At 41.4% G+C, this 18,996-nt stretch overlaps 1 protein-coding gene across 1 annotated transcript in view; it reads right to left on the reverse strand.

The window, feature by feature from the left end:
- The window catches only part of UTRN (utrophin), a 366,325-nt gene that overhangs the window by 319,563 nt on the left and 27,766 nt on the right, over positions 1-18,996 (reverse strand). The window contains exons 3-4 of the mRNA XM_086631518.1: positions 4,963-5,055; positions 3,361-3,438 (exon numbers count right to left, since the gene is read on the reverse strand). Of these exons, the coding sequence (XP_086487644.1) occupies positions 3,361-3,438; positions 4,963-5,055 (171 nt within the window). The remainder of the gene's footprint in view (positions 1-3,360; positions 3,439-4,962; positions 5,056-18,996) is intronic.

Below are 18,996 nucleotides of genomic sequence, written 5' to 3' on the forward strand. Positions count from 1 at the left end.
CCTGCTGGTTACATTATTCTTGATACACGCCAGTATCCCATTGGCCTTTTTGGCCACCTGGGCACACTGCTGGCTCATATCAAGCCGGTAGTCAACCAACACCCCCAGGTCCTTCTCCGCCAGGCAGCTCTCCAGGCACTCTTCCCCGAGCCTGTAGCGATGCTTGGGGTTTTTATACCCCAAGTGAAGGACTCTGCACTTGGCCTTATCAAAGCTCATGCCATTGGCCTCAGCCCAACGATCCAGTCTGTTCAAATCCCTCTGAAGGGCCTCCCTACCCTCGAGCAGATCGACACAGCCTCCCAGCTTGGTGTCGTCTGCAAACTTACTGAGGGTACATTCAATCCCCTCATCCAGGTCATTGATAAAGATGTTAAACAGAACTGGACCCAGCACTGAGCCCTGGGGAACCCCACTGGTGACCGGCCTCCAGCCGGATTTAGCCCCATTTACCACCACTCTTTGGGCCCGGCCATCCAGCCAGCTTTTAACCCAAAGGAGGGTGTGCCTATCCAGGCCAGCAGTTACCAGTTTCTCAACCAGAACACTATGAGAAACTGTATCAAAGGCTTTACTGAGGTCAAGGAAAACTACATCCACAGCCCTTCCCTCGTCAACCAGGCGGATCACCCCATCATAGAAGGTGATCAGGTTTGATTGGCAAGACCTGCCTTTCATAAACCCATGTTGACTGGGCCTGATCACCCGGTTAACCTGTATGTGCTCATTAATAGCACTCAAGATAACCTGTTCCATGACTTTGCCCGTCACCGAGGTCAGACTGACAGGCCTGTAGTTCCCCGGATCCTCCTTCCGCCCTTTTTTGTAAATGGGGGTAACATCCGCCAGCCTCCAGTCCAGCGGAACTTCCCCAGTGAGCCGACTGTCCAAAGATAATGGACAGTGGTTTGGCAATGACATCCGCCAGCTCTCTCAGGACTCTCGGGTGGATACCATCAGGCCCCATAGACTTGTGGACATTCAGCCAAAGTAGCAGATCCTTGACCCATTCCTCTTGGATCACAGGAGCTTCGATTTGCCCTCTGACACCATAGGCCAGCTCACCTGGGAACTACTAACCTTATTATTAAAGACTGAGGCAAAGAAGGCATTAAGGACCTCAGCCTTGTCCTCATCCTTAGTGACTAACGTATCCCCTGTGTCCAGTAGGGGCTGGAGGTGATCTTTAGCCCTCCTTTTGTTATTAATGTATTTATAGAAGGACTTTTTGTTGTCCTTTACGGAGCAGGCTAGTCTAAGTTCCAGTTGAGCTTTTGCCCCCCTGATTGTCTCCCTACATACCCTAACTTCCTCCCTGTATTCCTGCCCATTCTTCCAAGACTTATAAGTCTCTTGGTTAGGAGAATCAAATCATGGAACCAAAAATTACACTTCAAGTACTAAGGAAGCTTGTGGATTTGTGGATTGTCCTCTCACAATTTTTAAAGCAGCTGGAACAAAATCTTACAGCAATACTCTTTGCAAATACCAGGCATATATTTAAAAAAAACTTTAATTTAAACAGGCAAAAACAGGCCAAAAAAATCACCAGAGTGGATTATTAAACAACACACTGGAAAGTACTCTAGAACACAAGGAGCAGAAAGAAAGACTAAAGGTCAAGGGCACGAAAATAAAACAATTACATTGGAAGAGCCTTTTTCATCTGTAACAGAAAAAAAATGCTCCTGAGAACAGGTAACAAAAAAACCCCACAAACACTTTTTTTTAATCGCACATCAATAATAATAATCAATAATCTCTTGCTAGCTACACCATACATAAAAGAAAACACTCCACATGTCCATTTTTGTATTTCAACGATTCTGAACTAAATAAATGCTTTGTTGGATGCAGCCAGCAATCCACTAGGATGGTGAGAGGACTGCTGAGGCTTAAGCTAAGATAATCAATAAAAGAAAGCTACTGACAGTAGACAGTCAGTACTACTGACAGTAAACTGATATTGACTCTATGGAACGATTTCCAGTGGATTTTTTTATTAGTAATATTTTTTAAAAACTTGGTCCACGAATCAAAAAAGTTGATATTCACTACTTAGAACCATTCTGCTCATCAGATGGATGAGGTTCACAGGATCACTTGAACATTTACACCCTAGGCTTGTCTGATCCTTGCAATATATATTTAAACATTTTTATAAATTATTTCACAAGTTATGAATATTGTATAGCCCACAAACTCTCAGGCAACAGAACGCAACTGCTTCTCAGTAGATGTCTTCTCCCTTCATCTTAGCACAAACACTTTCTAATGAAGTTAAGCAGTAGGTATAAATCATGTACGTGACCTCAACAACCTTCAGCTAACTAACACCATCTGTTTACTTCTAGAAATTCAGATCCTGCCAGCTTAAGGAAGAATTAATTAATTAGTTCAATATTATTTCATTTATTATCTTCATAACATAAATCAATTTCAAGCTGGAAAGACTCATTACTTATCCTTAGGAAAAAAGTTAATATTTACAGTACCTCCAAGAAGAAAAAAAGACCAAACAAGGCACCACTAACTTTGGCTGCTTCCAAGAAATATGAAATTAGTCCATCACCACAGAGGGGAAATTGCAGTATTATACAGCATGTTCATTTCACTCTTCAATCAGTAGTTTACATAAATATGTCAGTGTCTTTTTGCATTAGATGTATATTATTGCCAGAATGTTCTTACTAAGTTATTTTAGTGCCCTGACATTCACAAATAGAAATTCTAACTATCGAGAATATGCTTATCAGGAATTGTTCTTCAGGGTAAAAATAAAATCACTTTCCTACAGCACTACTGGCTTCCAGGCAGTAAAAACATAAAAACAAAATAAAACAAACAATTATTATTCTCATTTTTTCTTAAAGAAGGAGTGGGGTTTGGTTTTTTGTTTTTCTGATCAGTTACCAAAGCTCCAAATTAGAAACACTCAGTACAGATTTGACACAGAGCTGACAGGTGTCAGTGGAAAGATCTTCCTGGATTTTGAGAGCAAGACACAAAACCAGACAAAAAACCTGTCATATCCTTACAGATTTTTGCACAAGTTATGCATTGTCACTAGAAATTAGTTTTTTGTCCTGCCAGGTTCATGAGCTCTGCATAGCAGAGCTTCGGGTCACCTTTGTTTTGGGAGCTGAACACACCTCAACAAAATAAGTCAATATTTTAAGATTTCATAAAACTGCTAGACACTGAAATTCTACATCAGATAAAAAAAACTAAGAACAGTTTACCCATCTCACTGAATTCTCATTTTAGGTATCAAAAATCTTTTTTCTGTGCATTTTGAACTCATTTACATACTGGAATAAATTAAAGTCTATCAGAAAAACTGTGGAAAGACATGCTTACGTTGTTCTGATGCAAGACTTGCAGTACTCGGTTGACATTATTTAAGGCATGTACTCGTGTGGAACCTCGTTCTTTAGGCTGAAAATAAGAAGTTACAGTATGTTCACATCAGAATTAACTCGACAGAACAAATTAAACAAATGATAGAGCAAGCAATAGGAAATTTGTCTTAGTTTTCCCCAGGTTGGGCGGGGGGCTGGGGGAGATGGTGAGTTTTTTGTTCGGTTTTGTGGGGTTTTTTGCAGGTTTTGGTTGTTGTGGGTTTTTTTGTGGATTTGTTTTGGGTTTTTTCTCCTAAGTAGGAAAAAAAAAAGGGAAACAAGATCATCCACAACAATTTCAAAATGAGAAGTGGTCAGAACAACATTCCTCAATTCAAGGCACAGGATAAGCCTTGGATTTAAAATGTGTTTCAGTTCGTCTTCAGTAAGTTCAGAATTTTTATTCCCAACATCTGCAGAATTATAAACTGGCAATACAACAGCAAACTGGGAGTTCCCGGGGAAAATCTGAGGGTTTTGAATGTTTGCCAGAGTAGCTGAAATTTTTTGGCTCCCAAGAGGGAACAAGCAGCAATTTGTTTTTCTGGCACCAAAAGCCTGCTAAATCTTTGCATACTGGGAAGAAGTTATGTTTCCTGACTTTCCCTTCCTTTCAACATCAAGAGAAAAAAGAAAAAAACACTGCAACTTTTCAAAATACTTGCCACTCCATTTTCTTTTAAACATCACAATTTAACTCCTGTGGCAGAACATGATCATACTGCAAGACACAGAGCTGAACTCCAAACATGGTAATAAGAAGATTAGAAACCAAACGACTTCTATTGTCTTCAATATATTTCAAATCAGACCACAAATCATTAGAAGTACTAGTGAAATGCATCTGTTTAAAAAAAAGAGCAGGTTTGCAAGATGAATTTACAAATAGCTGAAGGTTCTCAATAAGGTCAATAAACAAATTTTAAATTTATTATAAATAGTGGAATCAAGAATTTCATCTCAAAGGATGGCACAGGTTTCACCATGCCTCGTCTATTTTTCTCAAGAGGTATCAATGTTAGCAGGGGAAAAGTTTTCAGCCCTACACACACTTTCCCAAGGATGACTTGAGCAGTTTTTAGCCCTCTCCTATCTGTAGATCATAAAGGATTTTTCAATGGAGATGCAGATTTTCATATTGCCTATGAGTTATCATTTTTCCTTTTTTTTTTTTACAGGATCTTTCACGAGCTTATTAAAAGAAGTCCACAGGTATCCAGCTAAAGGCTGCTCTTCCAGATCATCCAGAAGTAGACCTTTAAAAGATCTCTAATAAAAACGTATGCTATGTGAAGAACACCACTGGTTTTACATGCTTTGCTAAACAGTGTGTTGACCCTCAAGAAAGGGTTACACAGCTAACTTCAGCCTGACCCTATGTGCCGTGAGTAGCATTCGTGGGAATTTCACTGGAACCATAGAGAGCAAGTACATATTACAAGCAAAATAAGTTTTTAAATAAGTTAAAATAAAAACTAGCACGCCACAGTTTTGGTTTTGTGTGGTTTATTCGGCTGTTTTTTTAGTAAATTTTAATGTGACTCATACACATTTCTCTTACCAGAGGTTTCCCCGTCAGACCCTCCAAAAGGTCCAAAAGCTTCCTTCCATCCTTCAGATCTGTGAACATGTCCTTAACTGGGGGCTTCCCACTCTGCAGAAAAATTAAAGCAGTAACAGCGTTAAGCAAAATCTCCCTGAAAAAAAGCACTTCTTCCTTTTTATCTTTCCATTCATTCTTATTTAGTACTAAACATCATTGGTAGACGCTAAGAGACTTCTACAAAAATCAGAAAGGCATCCTCCAGCATTTTTTTCTCCCCATCCTATGTTCTGTGCATCAGTACCAGGAAACTGAATAAGCACATCCTGGGTCATGTTAGGGTAGACATGTTAACAGGCAAAGATGGCAAAGAACAAAACTTGGCGAGTTTGAGGAGTCATTAGAGAAAGAATGCTTTGGTCTGGCTGCATCTAAAGGAAGAAGAAACTGAAAAGAAAAAGAAGAAAGGTTTTACAGAAAGAGGCTATTGGGACAAATTCCCTCAGATTTAACAAAACAGAAAAAGCAAAAAAGGACTTAGAATTGAGCCCCATGTAAGGAGCTGCCACTCTTCTACACAGACTAGTAGATCAAAAGGTATAATATATATTGAAACAAATTAATCGTTTTCACTATCCTGGGGGGAAAAAAAAAAAGTAAAACGTGAAACTCTGAGCTACTCTAAACTATACATTTCTAATATTCATTTTCTTTGAAGGTGGAGGGATTCTGAACAAGAACGGTGGTACATGACAGCAGAATGATGTTAACGTTTTCCACACTCCCTTCCACTCTCATTTCTTCTTGGACCCCAAGAAGGTTAACATGAGAAAGTGTTACAGGGCAAGGAGAGAAGACACAGGCAGCCAGCAGCTAAGCAAGTGCATTTGCTTTATAATATTCACCTGTTGGCTGCCAGGAGATCCATTAAGCTACTGCTTTCAGTGTGCCTCTGAAGTGCCAATTTGAAACAAAAAATATTTTCTAAAAAGTACATAAAACTCTAATGTTGCTTTTTTCTTTCACCTTGGCTTTATAACATTGCTTTTCAGAAGGAAGACTGTCAAATACCCATCTTACATGACATGAATTAGCTGACATAGATCTCCTCTACCTTCACTTACCTCCTTCATGTCCTGACATTCACTAGTAATTGCCAAATGCTGGATAACACATTAGAAAGAGACCTGAACTGCCCACTGAACCCCATTTTCTGGGAAATGTCTGTTTTCACCCACAATTCTTAACAGTTTTCCTTAAATGTCCAAGCTAATTAGATATGACACTATTAAAACTATTAACAAGCAATCAGAGTTGAATAGCTACAGAGCCACATTTTAATCTTCTGTACGGAACTCATAGTATCAACCAGCTAAACAGCAACAAGAATGATCATATAACCAACATCACATCTTAAAATGCACAGGTGCTAGCCCCAATGTCTGATATTAATCAGTTTTGCAATTAATTTCTCTGACAAATTTATTCTCTGATTACTTTTACAAATCATGCTTTAAAATGTTTACATACGCATGTTGACACATACTTAGCTAAAGGATGTAGAAAGCTGTGTAGCTGGCAGACTCTTACCAACTAGGAGTATTCATTAAGTATCAGCATTTAATAACATTCTGCCATTACACATTGCCACTTCCTGAGCTTAACTCCACCCTCTCTAGCATAGCAAGGGACAAAATTTTCCTCCTAGTGCATGCACTTTTCACAAATGATTCAGATGCTGCGCAGCAAACTTTTAAAGCATGCTGGAGCCAGAGAACAGGAATACATAACAGTAGATCCAGGGAAGCCTCTTGTACAGTTTATGGGGTGTAATGGGAGGAGAGGATCCACAGGGGTAGGGCAATTACCCCAGGCACCAGTAAAATTTTGTTTAAATCTGGTTTGCATCAGCACGTGGAAGATACTAAAAGTAAGCTGGTAAGGGCATGAGGAAATTGTTCACGTGTCCAGAAGAGGAGACGGACGGAGCTTACAGATGACACTGGATGCAATGACTCAAATGCTTGCTGTGAAAGCAAATACCTGCTAGCTATAGAAACGGCCGTGCACAACCTCATGTGACCAGGCAGTGTGACAGCACAGCATGGGCACAGTCATGAGTCAACAGAGGAATTAGGACAGCTTCCACTCTAAATCTCTATGTACTTCCTCCATCAGGGAATAGGTTATCCAACAGCTATTATGCTTAATTTTCTAGTCTTTTCTTCTTTAAATTAAAGGAAGCATTTAATAACTCCACCTACAGACTCACACCATTGAAGCCAAGCTCTGTACATCTGACTTCTAAATCAGGGATTTCTTCGTACAACCCGCTGTAAAACACAATTCATAGAATCACAGAATCATTTGGGTTGGAAGGCACCTTTGAAGATCATCTAGTTCCAACTCCCCTGCACAGGCAGGGACACCTTCCTGAAGATTAGGTTGCTGAAAGCCTCATCCATCCCGGCCTTGGGACACTTTCAGGGATGGGGCATCCACAACTTCTCTGGGCAACCTGTTCCAGTTTCTAACCATCCTCATAATAAAGAATTTCTTCCTCATGTCCAATCTAAATCTACCCTCTTTCAGTTTAAAACCATTGCCTCTTGTCCTGTCACTACCAGCCCTGGTAAAAAGTCTCTCTCCATCTTTTTTAGAAGCCCCATTTTTGTACTGAAAGGCTGCAATAATGTTTCCCTGGAGCCTTCTCTTCTCCAGGCTGAACAACTTAAACTCTCAGCCTTTCTTCATAGGAGAGATGTTCCATGCCTCTGACCACCTGTATGACCCTCCTCTTGTCTTTCTTGTACTGAGGACCCCAGAGCTGAACGCAGTACTCCAAGTAGCGTCTCACAAGAGCAGAGTAGAGAGGAAGAACCACCCACCTCAACTTGCTCGTCAGGATACAGTTGGCTTTCTGGGCTGCAAGCACACATTGCCAGCTCATGTCCAACTTTTTGTCTACCAGCATCCTCAAGTCCTTCTATGCAGGGCTGCTCTCAATTCATTCATTCCCCAGTCTGTATTGATATTGGGGACTGCCTTGACCAAGGTGCGGGAACTTGCACTTGGTCTTCCTGAACTTCATGAGGTTTGCATGGGCCCACTCCTCAAGCCTGTCAAGGTCCCTCTGTATCCCTTTCCTCAAGCAAATTGACTATACCACTCAGCTTGGTATCATCCTCAGACTTGCTGAGGGTGCACTCAATCCCATGTCTATGTCATTAACAAAGATATTGAACAGTACCAGCCCCAATACAGACCTCTGAAGGACACCACTTGCTACCGATAGTCATGTGGATATGGACCCATTGACTGCAAATCTTGGGAGGCAGCCACCCATCCAATTCCTTATTCATCAAATAGTCTATCCATCAAACTCATATGTCTCCAATTTAGCAACAAAGACATCATGTGGGACAGGGTCAAAAGCCTTACAGAAGTAAGGCCTTTATAATTACACGGTTAACTACAGTTATATAAATAAAACAATGCACACATGTATAACAGACTGAAAATACCAAAACTGAGACTGCTATAGCTGTATATCCTCACTAAGTTTCTTGCGTCAGGTCCAGAAGTTAAAAAAAGGATTTGAATTTGCTGAAAAAGCAAAAGAAGCCTCATTTAATAGAGTGCAACAGGGGTGTCGAGAGCATACAGTCGTCTTTCTTCGTTTCCCATCCCCTCACTTCACATGCTTGAAAACAAGCTGAATGGCTTCCTGCATTCAGTCATTCATTTCGACAGGTCATGGTATGTTCCAGCCCTACACAATGCACCCTGCTGCGACAATGGAAATAATTCAGGTTTGCTTTTTCAGGAGAACATTTCACCAGCCATCAGAGCACCACATCTCACTGCCAGCTTAAAGAGTCAGCAAAAGAGTATTAAATTATTTCTGCAATCTAACCTGCTCCTTCCTGGTTTATTCAAGTACCCACTGTCCTCAAAACAGACACAGCAACATGCAAAGCCTCTGTATTTAGTGAGGTTTTGCAAAACATTTTCTACAGGAAGGAAGTCAGTTCACAAGCAACACTTTTACAAGCACAGGGCAACTGAAGTTGGCTGAGAAAGGGCTGCAGCACCCACCCCACCAAGCCCATCACCACCTCCACTGCAGCACACCTGCCAGGAAGGCTGGAAACCTGTTCCACCTGCTTCCCACACACCCACCCAAGGGCCATGCAGGCACCTGGTGGCAGCGGCCACCCAGGAAGCCCCAGCTGTCCCACCAGGGCGCAGAGCCAGCCCACAGCTCTGCTGTCGCAATGGGAGCCAAGACTGTGCATGTGTTGTCGCACCCTCATCTGCTACACTGCTGCCTTGCACCCACGCTTTTTCCTCACACCTGGGCACACATTTCCACTCAGGATCTGCTGTCTGAGCCACATGGTCTGCAATGAGCAACATCACTGCTCCACTCGCCAGTGCACAGTGCAGCTGGATGCTGCCCGCCTTTCCTGGGATGCAGTGAGATGGCAACCTGCTGTGCTTCAAGAAGTCATACAATCACAGAATGGTTAGGGTTGGAAGGGACCTCAAAGATCATCTAGTTCCAACCCCCCTGCCATGGGCAGGGAAACCCTCCACTACACCAGGTTGCTCAAAACCTCATCCAACCTGGCCTTGAATACTGCCAGGGATGGGGCATCTACAACTTCTCTGGACAACCTGTTCCACTGCCTCACCACCCTCTGAGTTAAAAGTTTCATCCTTAGATCTAATCTAAATCTCCTCTCTTTCACTTTAAAGCCATTACCCCTTGTCCTATCACTACACACCCTTGGAAAAAGTCCCTCTCCAGCTTTCCTGTAGGTCTCCTTTACGTACTGGAAGGCTGAAGGATGGTCCCATATGTCCATTTCCCAAGAGAAGACAAGGAAAAGCTCTGGGGCAACGCTGGCAGAACAGGTACACATGCCCTCCTGTGTCAGCCCAGAGCCAGGCCAGGCTGCTGCCATCCCCACCATCTCCTTGTGATAAAATAGGTGCTGAGCCCCATCTCTTTGCATGTAGGACCCACCACCAAGTCTACCACAGGCAGCTGCCGTGCCAGCACAGAGGCAATCTGAGAACCATAAAACTGCTAAGGCTGGACCCGTGCTTCAAGTCAGGGAGCCTCATCCACACCAAGTTCCAGCAGGGCCAGAAGTGCTCCAAGTCCCGGCTCTGACCCACCACCCTGACTCCCACCATGGGGGCACCTGACAGCCCCATGCAGATAGCACTGCCCCAGCCACCCTGGGCTGGAGCAGGCAGCCCCAGGACCAGCTCTGTGCTGGGGCAGACTGGTGTGCTGCGGCAAGGGCTCAGGCTCTGGAGGAAGGCAGAAGTCCTCTCTCACCCTACTGGGTAAGGCACAGAGCTTTGCAGATTGCTTTCCCCACCATCCCTGCCCACACGCATACCCCTCATTCCTAACCTCCAGAAAGCTATCTGACCTTCTGAAAAAAAAGTCTGTACCCACAGATGTACACACACACAAATAAATATACGTATCTGCAGTACACAAAAAGCCTATCTCTCCCTGTAGAGTCCTGTCTGGTATACAGAACGCTATGTCAATATAAATTTCTTCTTTTCAGAACCGACATCATGTAACTCACTTTCTACATAAAGACTACATAAGCACAAAGTAGTTCAGCCTCTGCCAGCTCCTGTAAGGAGCAGCAGTCCATCACTGAGCATAATGAATCAAGGAATTTAAGTATTTGCCTTACAAGAGTGACAGTGACAAACCATACCGAGCCCGTCAGCAAGGGCAAATTGCTGGATGCGTTGGTGAGTACTTCAGGAGCAGCCTACATTGTGCTAAGCGCTGTACAAATACGAGGTAGATAATGGGTCTTTTCTCAAAGACAAAACAGAGTTCAGTTTATACTACAAAGATAGTATAAAGGACAGGCAGGGACACACCACGTACCAGGAGAACTGTGCCAGTTTGGAGTGTAAAACATTCACATCCCCCTCACTGAACACTTTTATCAGTTAACAGAAGGTAGTTTTTCCTCAGCTTTGCTTATGCTTGCTGCGACAGCAGAAAAAAAAAAAAAAAACAAAACCGGCAGAAGCCTCTTTCCCTCAGCCTGCCTGAGAGGGCTTTGCCAGCAAAGCTGCACGCACACAGTTGCTGTAGTAGAGACGAGTGCTCCATAAGACAGACGAAAGAATATTAATTAACAGACTTAACTTAGAAAGAGGCCACGTTGGTTCCTGAATGCTTTAAGCTGGCACTGATAGCAGGAAAGGAGCTGGTTCATTTAAACAGGCATAATGGAAAGAGAAAAAGGAAAGGGAAAGGAAGGCAGAGCAAGAGAAAGGTAAGTAAGAGAAATAAAAGCTGGAGACAGCACGTAATCTGGGGCTGGGCCTGCTTGTGCTCGTATAAACTTTGCGTGGTGACACATTCGTTATCCACCACAGGACTCATGCACAAGGATCAGAACCAATCCGCCTTGTTAGGTTTATTCCAACGAACGTTTTCATGCCAGCCTTTGCGCTAGCATGGAGGTAGAGGGGAGACAATGAACTTTCACTGGTTATCCACAGCAGAACACACTTTTTCTGTTGATTCATCTTTCACAGGGCAGCAGTGGTTTCTGAATGATCTTGAAGCTGGAGACCAGATGCTAGCTGTACGTGGCAAGACCAGTCACTACAAGCATCAGCTTTGTCTGTTCCAGCCAGACACCAGTGCTGTTTGGGAAGGAGAGCCCACGCACAGTCACCTCCTCCTCCTCCTCACAGCAGCCACAGCCCATTGGCTGTCTTTCAGCCCCTCTACCTGGATCGAGTTTAAGAGGGTGACTCACACTTCCTTGTGTGCATCTAGGATTACTTGCACAGAAGGGTCACCCAGGCCAGCCAATATGACTGTGCAGAAATCACTCCTCCTCTTCGCCAGAAAGCGTTCCCAGGAAATAGAGGAAGATTTAAGCAAAATTCAGTCCAGATTTTTCAAAACTCGTCCAATGCTACTGACAGTAGAAAGACCAGCCCATCAACATTTACAATTCATTCTACTGAAGCCACACACAGCTGCAAGGCAGCAGTCTTCCTTAAACATATTTTACAGTAGAACATTTTGAACTTTCCCTTTATTACTAATGGGAAACTATATGAAATTGGGTCAAGTTACACAGAATTAATGGGAGTCATAAGTTCTCAATAAGACAAAACGTCTTTTTTTTTAATACAAGCTATGATTTATCATTTTAACACAACTAGTTACGCTCTTTGTATATCGTTCTTAAACATGAGATTATATGCAAAGTTAACCATTAACTGCAGAAAGAAGTTTTAATGTCTAATTGTTTAACTAGAAACAGGCAGTTTTCTCTTACATCATCATGGTCACCTGCGGAAGAGAATTTACATGTTCTTTAAATGAGTAATTATTGAAGGTGCGTTATTAGATCTAACTTTTCCAATAAATGAATGCCAAAGATATTTGAGAGTGAGAGATAAGCCACCTCTACTTCACATCCTCCTCAGTGTCACCGATTCAGACCTCCTAGTGACGACACTAAAACCAGGATGAAAAGTCCTCTCAGTTTCACAGAAACACCCGCTGGCTGACATCAGGGAAGTAACACATATTGTAACAGTATATGTATGACCTTCACCAGCCACCAAGGGAATGCAGCTGACAAGTTCTGGCTGCTCAAAGCAGTGCTGGGAAAAGCCTTAGTTGCCGTTTAGATCACCTGTCACCTCAGAAACAACAAAACACCCTAAAAGGATATAGAAAGCAGTACCTCTTGACATTCCATCAGATTCTTCTGATTTTCCCATATCACTTATATGAAGATCGGAGTTGTCTTTTGTTAATTATTTTTAACCAGCAAACTATTTTTAACATCTAATAAGATGCTCAGTGAATACGTCAAAATAGTAGTAGAGCTGGAAAGACCCCTTTCTCTTTTTTCAAGAAAGGTAAGGGAAATATTAAATGTTGGGCCATTTTTAGTGTTCAAGTACATTTCTATGGAACTCATGGCAATCACCTAGTTTGAACTTGATTACAAACAATACAAGGAGTAAGAACTCCGCTTTACCATGACCAATACATATTAAGAAATATGTCAAGTGCTGCTACATCATGAAGCCAGTACATGGGAACTCAATGTGGGAAACCGTTCAGAAAGCAAAAAGGTCATTGCAAAAAGTAAACAACTATGTCAACAAATAATCTTGCCAATTTCTAATTTAAGACCATAGTCATTGTTTACAGAACTGTTTTTACTAAAACACGATACTTTTCCATTCTCCTTCTACTGACATGCAGGAGTTACAGGACAGCATACATAACTACCAGCTGTACTGTGACAGAGAGATTTTAGTTGAATATACACTAGTCTATGCTGAATATGTCTAAGTAGTCATGGCATCTCTATAGAACACTAGTATTAAAACTATTAATTCAAATACCAAGTAAAAAAAAGTTATGATCACAGGAGGAAAACACTTCATAGATCAAATTAAATATCAGTAATGGTGCTTAAAAATAAAATATCTACAAAAAAAATAAATAGCTATATGAAACTCCAGACTAGCATGGGGAAAAAAAAGTAAGTCTCATCACTGAGATATGCTAGAACATTTGATTCTACCAGATGACAGACATGAGTTTAAGGAGCAGTAAAGCTGAAAAGCTAAAAGGCAGCTTAATCTACAGAACACCTGAAATACTTGACTGACAACACAATAGAAGGAGGGAAAACATATAAAAGCAAATAGTAGATATAGCAAGACAGCAAAACAAACACAAGGCACCAGCAACTCTCTGTGGGTCTTTTTTTTCTCCCCAGTGTATATATTAATGCATTTACATAAGCTTACGTTATTATAATGTTTAATGTAACAGTACTAACCTCAGCTTGCAATTAAGCCTGATTATGTATCATTATCAGCAAGGGCAGTTGGAACCATACTTCTTATCACTGTCAGTTATTTCACCTGTAAGACTGGAAGGGGTTTTTTTTGGTGGTGGTCTTTTTTTTTAAAGGCATCTTAACAAAAAACAGGATGATAACCGAGACCAGGAACCAGAGTTAAACTCTAACCCTAAGCCCAAAGCATAAACCAAACTCAGCAGTACGTATTATTATACCAAACTTTGAAGTCCAGCAACGGAAATGCTGCCTGCAACATGATCTTAGAGCAGAAAATAGCAGTAGTTTAGAGGGCAGAAAACTGACAATTCTCACACTGTAGCTAAATCTGGGAGAGATCATGAACTGCTTTGTATTATTGCTTTTATGCTATAAATTAGTCATCCTTACCATATCTCATACCTTACTAGAGAATAAAAGACTAATTTTCCCACATCTTGGTTAATTCACATCCTATTTAATCTCTTCTCAGAAGGGCAACAAAGTAATCCAGTTAAGAAACAAAGGAAACTAAAACCGGAATTTTTTCAAATTCAACCTGAGGTTGTTCCTGAGGTTAAGGCCCAATTTTTTATAAGCTTTCGCTATCTTTGAGTGAGGTTACATTTTGCAGTTTAATTCAGCAGCAGAAAACTGCAGGAGCAATTAGACAGGAGAATACCAGCCGTTGAGTATTTTATTGCTTGCACCACAAGAACTGCCCTGGAAAAAGGACTACAGACCATCTTAGGTGATATCTCCTTGGACAGATAAAATTGCCTAATCAATCTTTTTGATCTCTCTTCTTGCATGACTAATACATTAAATTCCATAATTCTCCTTCCCAAAAAAAATCTCTTCTGAAATGTCTTTGGCCTCAGGTGTCTCAGGTCATGTGAAATTAATTATCTTGAATAGGTACACCTTTGTCTTGAAAAAGATTTATCACATTTGCTAAGAGTCAGCAGTGGGGCAGCAAAATGTCTTCAGAAGCACGGGATCTGACATTTACTACATTTACTATTACAGTAAAATAACCCTTAGAGGAAAGAAGAAAAATTAAGGAACAAAAATGGTGGAAAATAGCTATACAGTACACCACCCAAAAAGCTAGGTAAGACTTTGCAGTTAGCAAATGAATTAATGCCTGGTATAATGGGGGAGGGACTGTTTTAATTTTAAAACGCATATAAAGCCATCACATCGCAAAGCACTCCAAGTACAGCTCACCGATTTCCCTACTGCCTTTTCTTCTCTCTACTTTATTTGGTGTCCCACCAGGGGAGAGGACATGCACAGGAGCCCCAGCACCAAGTATTTGCCTTCTTGCAGCCTTCCCGTCTACTCCCAAGCTGCCCCTCAGCCTCCTCTTTGCTCTTCAACCCTAAACTGAAACATGTTTTGGAAGACCACAGAGCAGGAGAGAGCTTAAGATACTGTAAAGTATGAGAGGTTTGGCTTTACACACACTGGCAGGTCCTAGCTCCAAGCCCTGCCAGCATTGCAGCTTGTAGTCAATGCAGACATCAGGGCACTAGCACAGGTCCTGGAGGATCTGGATCATGGAAATACATGCAACAAGAATACTGCAAATGCAGAAATAAGACATATGGTCTTCCGCGTACAAGAAGAATGAAATTGAGAGCTTGGATGGGAAAGAGATGGGAGTACATGACAAAAAGGGAAGGGAGGCACAGCTCTTCAGGCATGCAAAGGTTTTGAATGCAGCTCCCAACACCTTGGAACAATGCCTCCAGTTGACTCCTGTTCAACAGCCACCCATACACAAGTCTTATGACTCAGGGAGGGCGGGGAGGAAATCCAGTGTCCTTTTTACTGAATACCACTAGCATCTCTGAGGTTTTACGTTCTTTCGCAGAGCACAGCCTTTCTAGCAATAAAGTGTTTCTGCCATACCTGTGGGAGAACTTCCCAAATTTAATGGAGACACGATTCTTTGAGGAAGAGTCTCAGTTTGCCCATGCCAGATCTGTGAACTTCCTCTAGAGTGGCAGCACTAAGCTCCAACAGGCTGTGACAGATCTGACTCCATGGGTCTAAATTCAGAGTTAGGGCATCATGTTTCTTGTGCTGACTCTGGGTCCTACCTGCCAAGTTCAGAAACAGCGGAAGTAGAGAGTAACCAATCTGAAAGCAAATTTTGGAAAATGGGAACGTGGAAGCCAGCAAAGAGTTTCCTGCAAGGAGATAAAGAGAGGGAAAGACTAGACAAAGAGACATGCAAAAATAGGACCAACTGCACAAGCATCAAATCCTGTAAGGGCTAGGAAGGCGAAGAGATGTAGAGTGAGAGAAGGGGAAAGGAAGGACAGACAGAGCAGGTCTGGAGCTTTAACAAGAAAAACTGGGTCTTGCTGGATAAGCAACTAAGTGAAAAAGACAGAAGTGGGAATGAAATAGGCAGGGCAATCAAAACTCCAGATTTGCTGGGCAGGCAAGATTTCTCACATGAGAGGGGGAAAAAAAAAAACAGGGTCAGGAAGTAGGAGTAAAGTAAGCAAAGAAAATAGGACAGAAAAAAATGTACTTGCAGGGTCTGAAGTGGGACACAAGACACTCATATTCCTCAACATGCCTATCAAGTCTTCTAGAAACCTTCTGGAGTTGCGAGTGCAAGTATCAGCCACTATGCGATTATCAGCTGAAGGGTCAGAGGTCTGTATGATGGTTCTAAAAGTCCCAGGCCTGCTGATATGCCATACAAATAGATACAGATTGAAACTATTTAGAAGTTTGGAAAAGTCAAAACTAGGGTCAATTGCAAAATCTTTGTTCACTCTTCTTTTTACCATGAGAGTTGTAGAACACTGGAACAGGTTGCCCAGAGAGGTGGTGGATGCTCCATCCCTGGAGATGTTCAAGGCCAGGTTGGACGAGGCCCTGAGCAACCTGATCTAGTTGGAGATATCCCTGTTCCTTGCAGGGGGGTTGGACTAGATGACCTTTGAAGGTCCCTTCCAGCCCTAACCATTCTATGATTCTATGTGTAATAAATAACATATGGTTAACGGAGCAGTGAGGTATCCTGTGGACCTGAATTCAAACCCTACTTTTAGTCAAGATTTCCCCTGTAACTAAGCAGAATCACTTAAAGCGCAATTTCACAGGTAATCACTTACTGTGTGCCAGATTAAGAGACTTCCCTAGATCATTAAGCCCAGTCCTTGCTGACACACACATCATCTTCTTGAAGTCCCTCCTCTACGCTGATCAAGCTCCATCTGAAAACCAACTAGATATTTTAGATGGTTTGCTTGAGTTTGCAGAAGAGATGAACCCTCTGAGCTCTGTCATAAGACTCAACAAGAGCTTTGGTTTATATGAAGATATTACAGAAATGTCAAATCCTTTGGATAACCTAACAAAAGTCTCAGATTGAGCACTCAAAATTAGTAGCTACTTCTGATATTTACCTTTATTTGCAGTGGCTGTAAACAGAGAAGACAATACTATGCCATTTCAAAAAGGTGCTCTGAAAATATATCCATTGATACTTACGAACTGGTGAGTATTAATGAAAAAAGGATAGAAAGGAATAAAGGGACAGGAAAACAGAAAGGACAGAAAACACAATTTTACAGTGTTTGAAGAGCATACATTAACTAACCATACAACTAGATGCCTTAATAGGTGGACTATACCACAGGGAATCAGCTAATCCTGACTCTTGAAATTAGACTGGACAAAGCAATGGAAAAACATACAATAAGGAGAAACATCACATGGCTTTATATAAAGATACACTGAAATGCTCTGTATCAATATCTATTTGAATGCAAACTTCCTTATTGGTTAAAGCTTGGTAAAATAGACTATTTATCTAACCACTTTAATGCTCTTTAATTTTAACAAAATATCCTTACTACACAACTACCGTAGGCTTATGAGTTGTAGTGTGTAAGGCTCTGCTAAGGTAAAGATTTTTACAGCTAGCACTGAGGCTTGGCCAAATACATTTATTGACCTCACAACTCAATCCACTTTAAATGTGCTTGTGCCTTTATTTCAAAAAATACATGCAAAATAGGACGCATTTTGTCATAGCACAGTTCAAACAAAAAGCACAAACAGAATTTACTGTGCTGTCAACTAGAGCAAGAACCTATATTCCACTGAATAGGTGCCCGAAGCAGATACGGGTACCTCACAGCATACTTGAGAGACTTACTGTGTTTCACTCGTCTACATATTCTCTGACAAGAGAAGGTAAAGCCATTGCTCTCTTTCTAGATTCTTTGTAAAACCCTATTGAATTGATTTAAATCAAGCTCAGTGATTTTGAGTACATTATCCAATTGCAATTTTAGGATTTTTGTATGTCCAACTAGTTTCTAGAGGCTCAGCTGCTTACTTTTTATTTATGTGCTTAAATGAAGGGCAACTACAGTATAGTTAACATGGAAGGACAAGTAAAATTCTTGGAGTGAAATTTGCAATTCCATACAAAATTCTTCAGTTACCATTTTGTTTACTGCAATACAAGTCAGATTACATTTACCCAGCCTCTAAAATCTCTCTATTCTACTAAGCAGCTGAATCGATCTAGTTCACAGCAAAGCAATCTTAAACACCAAAAATGACTTGGTAAACGCAAAAACTTCAATAAGACTGAAATCAGTCTCTTCACATTTTCAAGGCACAGCTGAAACTAGACTTTCTTACATGAGGTGATTTCTACTTAACACCAGCAATTTCCTTGCAATCTGAACACGCCAGTCTTCATAAATCTGCACCTTGTCATAGTGAAGCAGCCATACTCGAGTTTGAATTGGACATGCAGTAATCAGGAGTATGTCCTTTTATACGTCTCTTTAATCATTAACACAGCTTTCACAGCTTCGGGTGATTTAACAGGACATGAAGTTACAGAGTTACTTCAAATCCGATGAGTATCTGACCATACCCTATGGCAGGGAAACGCAGGAGTTAAGCAGGATCTGTCTGAATACATCGTATAAAAGGAAAAGCCCCTTTACAAAATATATCCATGGGTGTACAAGTATATACAAGTACAAAGACTGAAAACAAATTTTACCTATTTCAATATAATGTCCGTAACACGTACAAACCAGTCACACAACACATTCTCAGTATCACTGTCATTTCTGTGTTGATGCCATCTTTATGCCAGGATAAGTCTCTACAAACA

This window comes from Tauraco erythrolophus, chromosome 2 (genome assembly GCF_009769465.1).
Source record: "Tauraco erythrolophus isolate bTauEry1 chromosome 2, bTauEry1.pri, whole genome shotgun sequence".
Taxonomy (NCBI): domain Eukaryota; kingdom Metazoa; phylum Chordata; class Aves; order Musophagiformes; family Musophagidae; genus Tauraco; species Tauraco erythrolophus.